Here is a 12,463-nt window from a genome sequence, read left to right as displayed (position 1 = left end):
CCATTTCAGCTATCTGTGGAGTGACCCAACAAATGGGAGATGTCTCTCCCTCTCTTTCCCTCTACCTCTGTAGTGTTTGATTTGCTTTCAAATAATTAAGTATATTTTAAAATATTTAACTATTTTACTTGAAAGTCAAAGTTACAGACACCAGTGACCTTGCTGGTTCACTCCCTGAATGGCTACAATAACCATGTGGGTCTGCCATGTGGGCGCAGGGGTCTAAGTCCAGGGGCCATCTCTCTTGCTTTCCCACGCCATTAAGAGGGACCTGGGTCAGAAATGGAGCATCTAGGACATTAGGCAACACCCATGTGGCATGCTGGTGCCATAGATAGAGGAGTAGCCTGCTATGCCATTGTGTCATCCCCAAGAAGTAACTTTTTTTTTTAAAAGATTTATATTTATTACAAAGTCAGATATACAGAGAGGAGGAGAGACAGAGAGGAAGATCTTCCGTCCGATGGTTCACTCCCCAAGTGAGCCGCAATGGGCCAGTGCGTGCCAATCCAAAGCCGGGAACCAGGAACCTCTTCCAGGTCTCCCACGCGGGGTGCATTGTCCCAAGGCTTTGGGCCATCCTCGACTGCTTTCCCAGGCCACAAGCAGGGAGCTGGATGGGAAGTGGAGCTGCCAGGATTAGAACCGGCGCCCATATGGTATCCCTGCATGTTCAAGGCGAGGACTTCAGCCACTAGGCCACCACGCCGGCCCAACTTTTAACTTTTTAAGTTCTTAGGGTTATGACCTCACCTGATGCTTTGAAGAATTCTGGGAGGCAAGAGAATGGGTAGTGGTATTATTATTATTATTATTATTTCTATGTAACTGACAAAGAACTTGACTCAGATTCTAATGACTTAGAATCCTTCACAACAAATAGAATCGATGAAACAGTAACCCAGGATACCTACCCCTAAGTTGAGGTATGTGGGAAGAAAAAATGAGACTTTGATGCAAATATAACCTTCATTTTTAAAAAATATTTACTTCTTGGGCCCGGCAGCATGGCATAGTGGTTAAAGTCCTCGCCTTGAAAGCCCCGGGATCCCATATGGGCGCCAGTTCTTATCCCGGCGGCTCCACTTCCCATCCAGCTTCCTGCTTGTGGCCTGGGTAAGCAGCTTAGCAAGGCCCAAAGCCTTGGGACCCTGCACCTGCATGGGAGACCTGGAGGAAGTTCCTGGCTCCTGGCTTCGGATCGGCTCAGCAGCAGCCGTTGTGGTCACTTTGCAATAAAAATAAATACATCTTAAAAAAAAAAAGAAAAAGAAAAGTTAAAAATCAGTGCAACTAAAAGAGAATATTATGTTTTTTTTTGCTAAGCACTTGAAATTGCCATGCTGGCTTAGCTTTCCCCGGCTAACTCAGATACAGACCAAGATCTGCCCTCTGGGAGTTGTGTAAGCAGGAAGCAAGAAGTGAACAACCTCCTCATCAACCACTAATTATCATCCGTCTGTAGAAGGCAACTCTGCAGGATGTCCAAGTCTCTGAGAGGGTTCACAGTGTGGCTGTACTCCAGAGAAACTAAGAGTGGTTGTAGGGTTGTGCAGAGAAAACCATGAACCAGCACATCCATGATCCTGGGGTCGGTACAGTGGGAGGGAGGTCAGCAGGCAGGGAACACCACACTTCTGCATATCAGCCGGGGGGAACATTGCTCAATGGATCCCGGGGCTCAGAGCTGCACGCCGCCCAGTACCTGGTCCCCACAGGCTTTGCTGAGCAGCTGCGAAAAGGTTCCAGCTGCTCCCCCATGTAGCATGGAGCCAAGTTTGTCTGTGCATCCACTCTCGGGCTGGAAGCTGCTCACCACTTCCTGCATCCACTGCAGGTCTGCAGACAGCTCCCGCCTCAGGGCCTCAAACTGCCCCTGCACGTGGTCCAGCTTCCTGGCCACCCCACCAAGGCTGCAGCTTGTGGCTCGGAGGTCTTCTCGCAGGAGCTTCTTCAAGGACTGCACCTTGCGCAACTCGTACCTGAGCTGGGAGAGGTCATGCCGGGCTCTCTCGTTCTCTTCCCGGTACCAAGCCTCCTTCTCATTGTAGATGGAGATCAATGCCTCCACGTCATCCTGGAGGGTAGCATGGGTCCCTGCCAGGGCATGGCATTCCTGATCTGCCCGTGCCACATCCTCCACCACATGGGCAAAACGCTCAAAGTTGACGTAGGTGTTGTTGGGGGGCATGCTTGAATGGCATTTGAGGGTGTACTCTCGCAGGTGCTTGGTCTTCAGCTGGGGGGGCTGTGTCTTGCGCTGTTCAGGGGTACTGGCTTCTCCTCCCAACTAACGAGTGTTCAGATAGAGAAGCAGACAGTTAATGTGGCACACACCCCCACAGCGCAGGCGGAAGGCACACACGCAGGCTCTTTGCCATTCACTGCACATGCCAGGCCATGGGGAGAATCAGTGAGTGGAGCACCCCCATAGATCTCAAGGAAGTCAGGTGGGGGTTGCTTTGTGCATACTCACTGCCGGAAAGAGGGTTCCATGGCTGTTAGAGGGGGTGTCCACATTCTGAGCATTAAAGGGGTGCTCATGCAGACAGGCAGCTACAACCAGAATTCTATGGGAACCCTCCCCAGAGGGCTGGAGTACACAAGGTCGTAGCTGACCAAGGGAGGAGACGGGGTGGGGACTCCTCACACCCCAGCCACACTCAAAGCACTGAGCAAGAGGCAGCACAAGCACGCCAAACTCTGCGCTCTGAGCCCAGCTGCACCTGCAGGCCTGTCCTTCAATCAACCGATGAACCTGACCTCCTCCTGGAACACAACACTTTCCTCGACCGCACTATGCACAAGCCTCTAACCCCTTCTGATCTGCACACTCAGATCATCATCTTCACAGTGACACCAAGTAGGATGCCTGCCCTGGGGCGTGTGTGTCTGTGTAGAGCAAGGCAGCCAGCAGGAGCACAGGCCAGGAACCTAGTGGCCGAGTCTACCCTCCCCAAGCACAAGACTCTCTGAAGTAACAGCAATCATAAGGCGAATGACACATGGTGCACCTGTCAGCTCCTCCCTCCTGGAGAGGGGACAGAGGTGCCTCCTATAAGCCCAGCCTGGCTGCCTCTGTCCTACTGGACTTCTGTCTCAGAGTCCAAGTCCCAAAGCCTACTGCTGCCCTAAATGGCAGCTGTCACTCAGAACCCCAAAAGTCAGAAAGAAGGAGTCCTGGACAAAGTGTTGTGTTCAAACCGTCACTGGCTTCTCTACCACTGTGGAGTTCTGACTTCCACCTTGAGAAGTGACAATGACAGATTCTGATAAGAGGTCCCCCAAGAAAAGGAACTCCAACCACATTTTCTGAGGATTTCATTGCCCAAGTTATCTGAGAGCTGTGCAAACCCAGCTGGATAGGCTCTGCCCCTGGGGACCCCCCGACTAACTATTGCCTGTGTCCCAAGGTCAGTGTTTCTGCATTCAGCTGCTCCGGCCAGCCCTAGAAGCAGATCAGAGCCCTGTGGCTCGCTTGAACTCACTGCGCCATCCTTACCGTGATCCAGGGATGCGAGAGTGCCTCTTGGATTGTGAGCCGCTGCCTGCAGTAAGGGCAAGAAAACAGTGGTGACCCTCAAGGCCAGAGTGGACAGCAACAGTCTCCGTGGCCCCCTCCTTCTAGACCCACCTCTGGCATTCTTTGACTTCTGCTTGCAGATCAGGCTGGATGAGGACTGGCTGCTCTGCCTGCTCTCTAGGCAAAGAGTCTGGGCAGACTCTGCAATACGGTATCTTACTACCTAAACCTTCCCACTTCCCCCACTTTGATCCCAAAGCTGAAAGGCCTAACGCTGGGGCCTGTGTTGTGGTGGAGCAAGTTAAGTTGTCACCTGTGATGCTAGTATCTCATATGGGTGCCAGTTGTAGTCCTGGCTGCTCCATTTCCCATCCAGGGCCTGCTAATGTGCCTGGAAAGGCAGCAAAGATGGCCCAAGTGCTTGGGTCCTTGCAGCCATGTGGGAGACCTGTAAGAAGCTCCTGGCTCCTGGCTTCAGCCTGACCCAGCCCTAGTCATTGTGGGCTATTTATGGAATGAACCAGCACGTGGAATCTCTTACTCTGCCTTTCAAAGAAAGAAAATAAATCTTTTAAAATCTATATGAGAGCTACAGATATCCTGTTGTTTCCAGAATGTTCCAAAAGCCAGCTCTCCACTGTGGAGCCCCAGATCTGTTTTTCTGTTAGCCTTCCCATCCCTCCTCTGTCCATGGCTGCTCTGTAACCTGGCAGGAGCACCCTGGGGAGGGCAGAGTCCCTGCTCAGCTGCAGACCCCACCCTGGTTTACTCTCTGCAGGCTGTGGGACCAGGAGGACACGGCTGCCAGGTTTGCGGCCCTTTCTGCACACCAGCTGGGCCCTACTGGATACCCAGCACCCAGTCATGTGACTCTCCTTGATTCCATGGCTGTGGGGCTTCCCCAGGTGCTTGCAGGAGGGGTAGGGTTTGCAGGTCGGCTCTACACTCTCTGCGTTATGCCTGCCTCAAGTGACTTAGAAGTCCTGCCACTTTGTCTCTCCAAATCTGAGTTCCAGGTGCTGTGGGACCAGCTCCACAAAGCCATGAGCTCATAAGAAACCCAGGCTGACTTCCAAGTCCTTGCGCATGTGTACATGCACGTGCACACACACACTTACAGGAAGACTCCAGCAGACAGCTGAGCAACCGGTTTCAGCCAACCCCCACCTGTCTGTGCACCTGCCCCACTTAGGTAACAGGTGCAGCAAAGCAAGGGTAGACTGACAGTCTTGAGAGAGATGACAGAAGAGGGACATGCCCGGAGAACCCAACGCCTCTCTGTCTCCCTACCGGGTCTCTTTCACCAGAAGCTTCCGAATGAAGTCCTTGGCCAGCTCGCTGGTCTGGCTAAAGAATTCCTCGTCAAAGTCGTAGCTCACGGCCGTGATGTTTGACAGCGTCTCCTGCTTTGTGTCACCCAGGAAGGGGGAGGCTCCACTCAGGCTGTGCACACAGAGGGAACGGTATGATGATGGGAACATGTGGGATGCAAATGATGGGCTTGGGGCATCCTGATTGGTCCTGTTGGCAGGGGAAGGGGCTGGGCCTCACCAGATACCCAACCAGCAACCTATCTAATCATGCCCATTCAGAACATTTCTACAGAGCTCCTGTTAAGGATTTGATAGAGGAAAAACTGTCTTTGAGGCCAGTGTTGTGGCACAGTGCATTAAGCTGATGATTGCAACACCAGTGTCCCATACTAGAGTACCAGTTTGAGTCCCAGCTGCTCCACTTCCAAGCCAGCTCCTTGCTAATGTACTTGGGAAAGCAGCAAAGGATGGCCTGAGTGCTTGGGTCCCTGCCACCCTTGTGGGAGACCCAGATGGAGCCCCTGGCTTCTGACTCCTGGCTCTGGCCTGGTCCAGACCTGGCTGCTGCAAGGCATTTGGGAAGTGAATCAGTGAATGGAAACTCTCTCATTCTATGTGTATGTGTGTGTCCTTCTCTTTCACACTGCCTTTCAAATGAATAAGACTTTAAAAAGGAAAAAACTCTGTCTTCAAGGGACACCAAGAAACAGATTTTCATAGCATCTGGGAGAACAGATAGGAAGCCAGATAAAGGCCGGAGCGGCAGGGGGATCCCAGGGAAGGGGCCAGGACAGCTGGCATTTGCGTTTCTGGTGTTTTGAGGAAGGAGGCAGCTGCCAGCAAAGAGAGGAGGAGTAGGGAGGAACTTCCAGCAACAGCCCGGGGGGCATACATGCAAATGGGCTCCCTGCACCCACCACAATCAAGGATGTGTTCCATGAAGCCACCCTGGCTTGCACTCCAGCTAACCCTGGGCTGGCTCTCCCAGGTCTCTCTGTGCCCGTGTCCCTTCTCCGCACTTCCTGGCTGGATCCATGACTTGATTTCACAAACGTACTCCAGCTAGAAACCTGCTTGGCACCTTGGCTTCCTCCTCCTACCACCTGGCCACATCTAACTTGGCCAAAACGCCCACTGGCTTCATTGACTAAATCTCTATAATGTGTCATCCCTAGTTCTGAGTCCTAATGGTCACTATTTTGATGTTTAGATTGTGAGATTTTAATCCCGGACCTGAACCCCAGTTCTGCCACTCTTAGCTGTGTGACCCTGGGCAAGTTACTCAACCTCTCTGGGCTGTGGTTTCCCCATCTGTAAAGTAGAAAAATACGCCCCTTCCCCCACTTCATACAACAGTTGTGAAGAACAAAGGAATATCAAGTGCCTCATGTGATTCTAGCTCATATTAAAGGCTATGGAATCAATGGCTGTGATCATCGTCATGTTTAGAATCAAAAGAACTTTCTATGACCCTGTATGTTCTATCAGATCATGTTTAGTCTTAGGCCAGGCCTCGGAAGTTGGTCCCCAGCCCATGCTCAGGATATTGCAGCCACGCTACACCTGTTCTCTGTGCCTTTTCTCGCATTTTCTCAGCCCACACATCATCTACCTTACCCCCTAACTGTGGTAAAACTTTCATTCCCAACAACCCAGTTCTCTGTCTCTCCTGCCTTCTCTTCCTCGACCTTTGGCAGCACCTAGCAAACCCACAGCTCTTCTTCCTCAACCTTTGGCAGCACCTAGCAAACCCACAGCTCTTCAGAGCCTGTGATGGTTGGATGGTTTACATGTTGGAAACTGAACCTTTAAATTTGTGCTCTAATGGTAGGGGTCTTTGGGAAAGGAGGCGCACAGGTGAAGTCATGAGCCACCAGAGGGCCCTGGCAGCTTTACAAGATGAAGAGTTGTGAGCTAACACACCTGCTATGGCTCACGGTGCAAGGCTCTTGGCTGAGTGATGCTGTGGCGAGAAGGCAGTGGCCCAGCGCCATGCACCAGCCAATGCCACGCTCTGAATGCATGCCAGTGGGGAGGGTGAGCCATGTGGCATCTCTCTGAGGCAGGAAGCCTCTAGTCTGCAGGGAAAGTTCTCCTCGTGTCAATTCCTGGCATAATGCCCTCCAGCAAGCAGGCTGAGTTCAAAGGAGCCACACGAAGACCATGTACTCTATGTGCTGGAATTCCTCAGCAGTTCAATCTGAAGACCAGAGGTCCCCAGAAATCAAGGTTTGTAAACACCAATGTCAGAGTCGGGGTGGGGGTGTTAACAAAAGGCTCGGAAGGCATGCCCCCTCCTGGAAATTAGGACTTCAGAGACAGGCAGTGCCTGGGGCCTGGTGAGCATTAGAAGCTCTGGGCACAGAGCCTCAGCCACACCTCGGGGACAGGCATAGCATCAGGGCCAGTTTGTAAGAGGTGGCAGTGAGGTGGGAATAGGCTCTCAGCTGTCGTGGGGGGAGCACTGGCCGCTGGGCTCTGCTGTCTGCAGGCCAACCGCTGCCCCAGTGTGCCAGAAAAATGGCACTTCCCCCGAGTGCTGGGAGGGGAAGTACTGGATGGTCTCCTACTAATGGTCGGAGGTACTGGAGCTGGGGCTAGGAAATGTGCCTGTGTGGCTTCTCTGGGCTCCTCACCACGGCCCTGGAGGGAGGTCTGTGCTCATTTTTCTGAGGGGCAAAAGAAGTCCAGAAGTTAAGAATGTGCCCAAGGCCACAGAGGTGGTAAAGGACTTCCAGCCTCAGCCACTGCCAGGACACCAAGGACCTGGGCAGGCAATCTTTGCTGCAACAATCAAACACTCAGGGACAGGAAAGAAAGGAAGGTAAAGGCATGTGAGCCAGTGGGGAGTAGAAAGGAATGAGGAAGAGAAGGCAGGATCCAGTGGGGCGTGGCAACCTTGGGGCTGTTTGAAGCTCCTGCCTGAAAGCTCATACCAAGTGTGGGAGGCTAGGCAGGGTGTGGTCCCTGTGTGAAAGCTGGGGGCTGCTCTCCAGGACTATTGGTCCTATTGGTCCACCCCAACCACAGGGACAGACATGTGAGATAGAGCTCAGGGAGCTCATCCTCAGGCTTGCACTGTGGACTGGATACATCCAGCTTTGGGCAAGTGTCCATCTGCTTGGCCCGCCCTTGTGCCTCCTGGTTCCCACAGAGCTAAGCAGGGGTATGGCGCGAGGGTCAGCAACACTCACAGGATGTAGGTGATGACGCCGATGCTCCTGCAGAACAAACAGCGGTCAGATAGGCCCCTCTGACCCCCGCCCACACCCCATTCCAACCCCACCCTTCAGTGGCAGCTTGAGATGCATTTGGCGCCAAGTTCAAGAGCAGATTCCTACACCCGCAGGCTTTAAGCCTCTTTCTCCTTGGAAGATGAAGACAGTGACAAGCACCTTGCCAATTGACCCATGCATGGCTGGATATGTGAACACCGCTAATGAAGGCACTTGACCAGATGGAAGGACTCCCACAGCAGCAGACTCAATTACTGCGGCATCCCCAAGCCACACAGTGTCCAGAATGTACAAGGCTCTCCAGGCGATGGACTGAGCTGTTGTAACTGCTCCTTCTCCTAGCTGGGGCAGGCCCTGCCTCTCCCTGCCCCACCCCTCACTGCTGACCTGGCCCCCTCTGGCGATCTCTCTACCTACAGGTGTACCCAGATATAGGCCCAGTACAGCTGAAGCAAGCAGAGGCTCTGAAAGGTGCGTATGGGGAATGGAGTATTCATTGGCCGGGGGCTGTCACCTGGGGCAGGATCCAAGGCCCCCTGCCCTTGCCAGGAGTCCTAGGCATGCAGCAAGCCAGCTGGACTCACCACATGTCAGCTTCCAGGCCAAGAGGTTCATAGTTCACAATTTCTGGAGCTAAAAAAAAAAAAAGTCATGTGAGAGACTCAAGAAGGGTTTGGGAGAGTGGACAGCTATAGGAAATGTGGGGAAGTTTGGTGGCAAATGTCTTTATGTTGAGTCCCCAGTGAGGACCCGAGAATCCTGCAGAAAGGGCTTCCCTGGACCTGAACATTGGTGCTTCCCCATCTGCCATGTTCTTGGGGTGAACCCTAATTCCCAATGTAACTATATTATGGGCAACAGCCTAGAGATGATTATGTCATGAGGACAGAATCCTCAGGAAGGGAATTGCTTTTTTTGTTATAGAGATTTTTTAATTTATTTGAAAGGCAGAGATGCAGGTAGGTGGGATTGGAGAGAAAGACAGATACACACACACACACACACACACACACACACACACACACAGAGAGAATATTTTCCATATGCTGGTTCATTCTCCAAATGGCCAATGGCTGGGGCTGAACCAGGCTGAAGCTAGCAGCCTGAACTCTATCAGATCTCCCACATGAGAGGCAGGTGCCCACGTACTTGCTTCATCTTCCTCTGCTTTGTCAGGTGTATTAGCAGGGAGCTGGACTGGAAGTGGAACAAGCAGGAACTGAACAGGCACCCAGAGGACAGGTAGCAGCTCTACAACATGACCCCACACAGAAGGGGATTTCCTACAAGAGAGTTCCAAGAAAGCCCAGACCTTGCCTAGCCATGCGAAGACTCAGCAAGTAGTTACCATCTCTGTATAAAGCAGAGCATAGACCCTCACCAGACACCAGGCCATCCATTGGCACCTTGATCTTGGACTTGCCAGCCTCTAGAACTTTGAACAGTAATGCTCTATTGTGAACAGAATAACCAGTCTCAGACATTTGGTGAGTGCTTCTGGGAGAGCCAGGGCAGGAACTGCCTGCTGTCCTGGTAGAAAGAAGCCTTCCATGTGCATGCTTTGACAGAGAAGAGAGGAAAAGTCCACTAGGATACCCAAGAGGCAGGTGTAAGAAGAGAAATGGGGCTGATGAATGCTGCTCTGAAGCTAGACTGAGAGGGAAAAAAAGCAAGCAGAGGGGGTCATCCACCTGCCTCGCAGGGGTGCTGCGGACCACTAACATGATGACAATGAGGTGTCCAGGCAGCTGGCTGTAAGGGACTGGCCAGATGGAAATAGGAACTGGGTTAATGATGTGGTGACCAGGGGAGGAGAGGAGGCCAGGGGAGGGGCATGACTAGGGAGAGAAAAGGAACAGTCTCTGCTGCCCAGAGACGCCCTGCGGAGTGAATGCTAAAACATACAGGCACTGCAGCATTTCTAGGGCCCGACAACAGGAGGTGGAGACTCCAGCAGGGGTGAACAACTGGAGGTGGGAGAGAAAGGGTGGTAGCTGGAGAGGAGGAACAAACAGACCTATTCAACCCTTCATGGGAGTGGGGAGTGAGAAAGCTCACAACCACTTATCTAGGACAATACTAAAACCACAGCACCTGCAGCAGGTGTTTGGCCTAATGTTAGACACCCACATCCCACACTGGGAGGTGTGGGCTCTGCCCCTGATTCCAGTTTCCTACTAATGGGAGGCATCAGGGGACGGCTCAAGCCTTGGGTCCCTGCCGCACATGTTGGAAGCCTAGAGTTCTTGGTTCCTGGCTCCAGCCTAGCTGTCACTGTGGGCCTTTGGGGAGGGAACAGTGGATGGACACTCCATTTCTCAAAAAATGAATTTTAAAAGTAGTTTATGGAAAATGCATATTGTGAAAAACCAATGTGCAAATTTGAAAATTTTCTGCACCATACAATAAAGTTAGTTTTTCATTCTGCAAATGTTTTTTCTTTTTTAAAGCATTAGTTTTATTTCAACATGCACATTCAAAAAAAAAGTTATTTGGGAGGGAAGATGGGAGGGAGAAGGAAAGTTCCTATCTGTTGATTCATTCCCCAAATGGTCATGGTAGCCAGGGCTAGGCTAGATCAAAGCCAGGAGACAGGAACTCCATCTGGGTCTTCCATGTGGGTGGCAGGGACTAACTACTTATGCCATCAACTACTGAGGGAGGTGAATTGGGAGTGAAGGATACAGGATTTGAACCAGTGCTCTGATGTGGGATACCAGCATTGCAGGCAGTAGTTGAATGCACTGCACCATGGTGCCAGCTCCTCGCTGAGTATTATCAGAGTTTAATCGTGCCTGTAGAGCACAAGGCATGATGCCTGGCCTATGACTGGAGCTCTCTGCTCTGGGGTGTGTACAGTCGGGGTAGCACAGTTCACAGTGACTATAGAGCTAGCACAACCTGCAAATCCATCAGCGTTCTCGGTCCTCTCCCTTCTGGGGGACCATTTCCCCAACATCTCAACCTCAGTCATGAGCATCAGTGAAAAGCTTCTGGGGTACAGGACAGGTGGGTGGGGGCTTGAATTTAGGGTGAGAGACCCAGAGGGAGCAGCCAGGCCTTGTGGGAACCAAGCACCCAGGGAAACAACAGCTAGGCACCCAGGAAAGGCAAGTGGGCAGGTCTGGCACCAGCAGATGATTTCCTGTTTCTTTGCAAGAAATCAAGCTCCTTCAGAGAAGGATGGGTTTGTGTGATTGTAAGGGGCAGGGTGAGTTCAAATCTTCACACTAAACTCTGCTAAGGGCAGATGCTGGAACCAGTTCTGGGAAGAGGTGCTGGCTCCACCTGGCCACGTCTGCCCTGCTCGGGGCTCAGAGCCTGCACAGACAGCTCCTCGGGGCCATCACTATGGTTCTGTGGGTTAAGTTGCCATTACCTACAGCACTGACATCCCATGTTAGATCCACAGTTCAAGTCCTCCTGGCTGCTCTGCTTCTGATACAGCTCCCTGCTAGTGGGCTAAGAAAGAAGCAGAGGATGGTCCAAGTGCTTGGGCCCCTGCCAACCCACATGGGAGACCTGGATGACGTTCCAGGCTCTTGGCTTTGGCCTGGCCCAGCCCCAGTCACTGCAGTAATTTGGAAGTGAACCAGCAGATAGAAGGCATTTCTGTCTCTGCCTCTAACTCTGCCTTTCAAATGCATATACGTATACATACATACAAACAAAAATATTTTTTATAGAGCCATTTCTGTCTAACTGTAGGCAGCTGCCTAGATTGCCTTGTACCCAGGCAAGTATTACATTGCTGGGAGAAAAGCAGCCAACAGCTGGTTGGCATTCTGGGCCTGGTTAATGCCAACTCTGTGTTAACTATACCAATGTGCCAGCATAGTTCTCTATTCCATTTTTTTTTCAAGATCTGGAGGGAGGTAGGCAGAGTGTCCATGGTATCACCATTGGGGCACACTGGCCAGGTCCATCCCACTGCCATGCATTCCTGGTGGGGGTGCATGCATTGTCAGGGGCCAAGGAATAGGAGAATGGGTCAGATAGGGGCCCACTGAGGGCTTCTTTGATATGCATAAAATCATTTCTGGGAACTTCCATAGACCAGGCCACTGCACTCGCAGGTAATTGAGGCAGCTGAGACGAGATGAATCAGAAGGGGAAATCTGAGGGTCTTTCTGGGTAAGACTAAAGCACTCACCCATCTGCATAAGAGCTGGGACAGACTAGGTCACAGCACCTGCCAGTGCTTGTGTTTGGGGGTGGGTCTGGTAGGCATTCTTCGGGGGTTCTTTCTGGTAGGGTTGCAGTACCCATCAGAGCATATGAAAGCTAGGGATACAGCCAGGCAGGGCCGGGCCAGGTGGTAGCAACCACAGTAACCACTGATGAGTGTCAAGGCTAGGGGGCAGGCATAGTAGGAGTTTCTAGAGGTTGCT

At 52.0% G+C, this 12,463-nt stretch overlaps 1 protein-coding gene across 1 annotated transcript in view; it reads right to left on the bottom strand.

The window, feature by feature from the left end:
- The window catches only part of DAPK2 (death associated protein kinase 2), an 84,471-nt gene that overhangs the window by 14,492 nt on the left and 57,516 nt on the right, over nucleotides 1-12,463 (bottom strand). The window contains exons 4-7 of the mRNA XM_058665700.1: nucleotides 8,657-8,705; nucleotides 8,031-8,057; nucleotides 4,814-4,966; nucleotides 3,503-3,548 (exon numbers count right to left, since the gene is read on the bottom strand). Of these exons, the coding sequence (XP_058521683.1) occupies nucleotides 3,503-3,548; nucleotides 4,814-4,966; nucleotides 8,031-8,057; nucleotides 8,657-8,705 (275 nt within the window). The remainder of the gene's footprint in view (nucleotides 1-3,502; nucleotides 3,549-4,813; nucleotides 4,967-8,030; nucleotides 8,058-8,656; nucleotides 8,706-12,463) is intronic.

This window comes from Ochotona princeps, chromosome 6, assembly GCF_030435755.1.
Source record: "Ochotona princeps isolate mOchPri1 chromosome 6, mOchPri1.hap1, whole genome shotgun sequence".
NCBI lineage: Eukaryota > Metazoa > Chordata > Mammalia > Lagomorpha > Ochotonidae > Ochotona > Ochotona princeps.
This window is presented reverse-complemented; position numbering and strand designations above follow the sequence as displayed.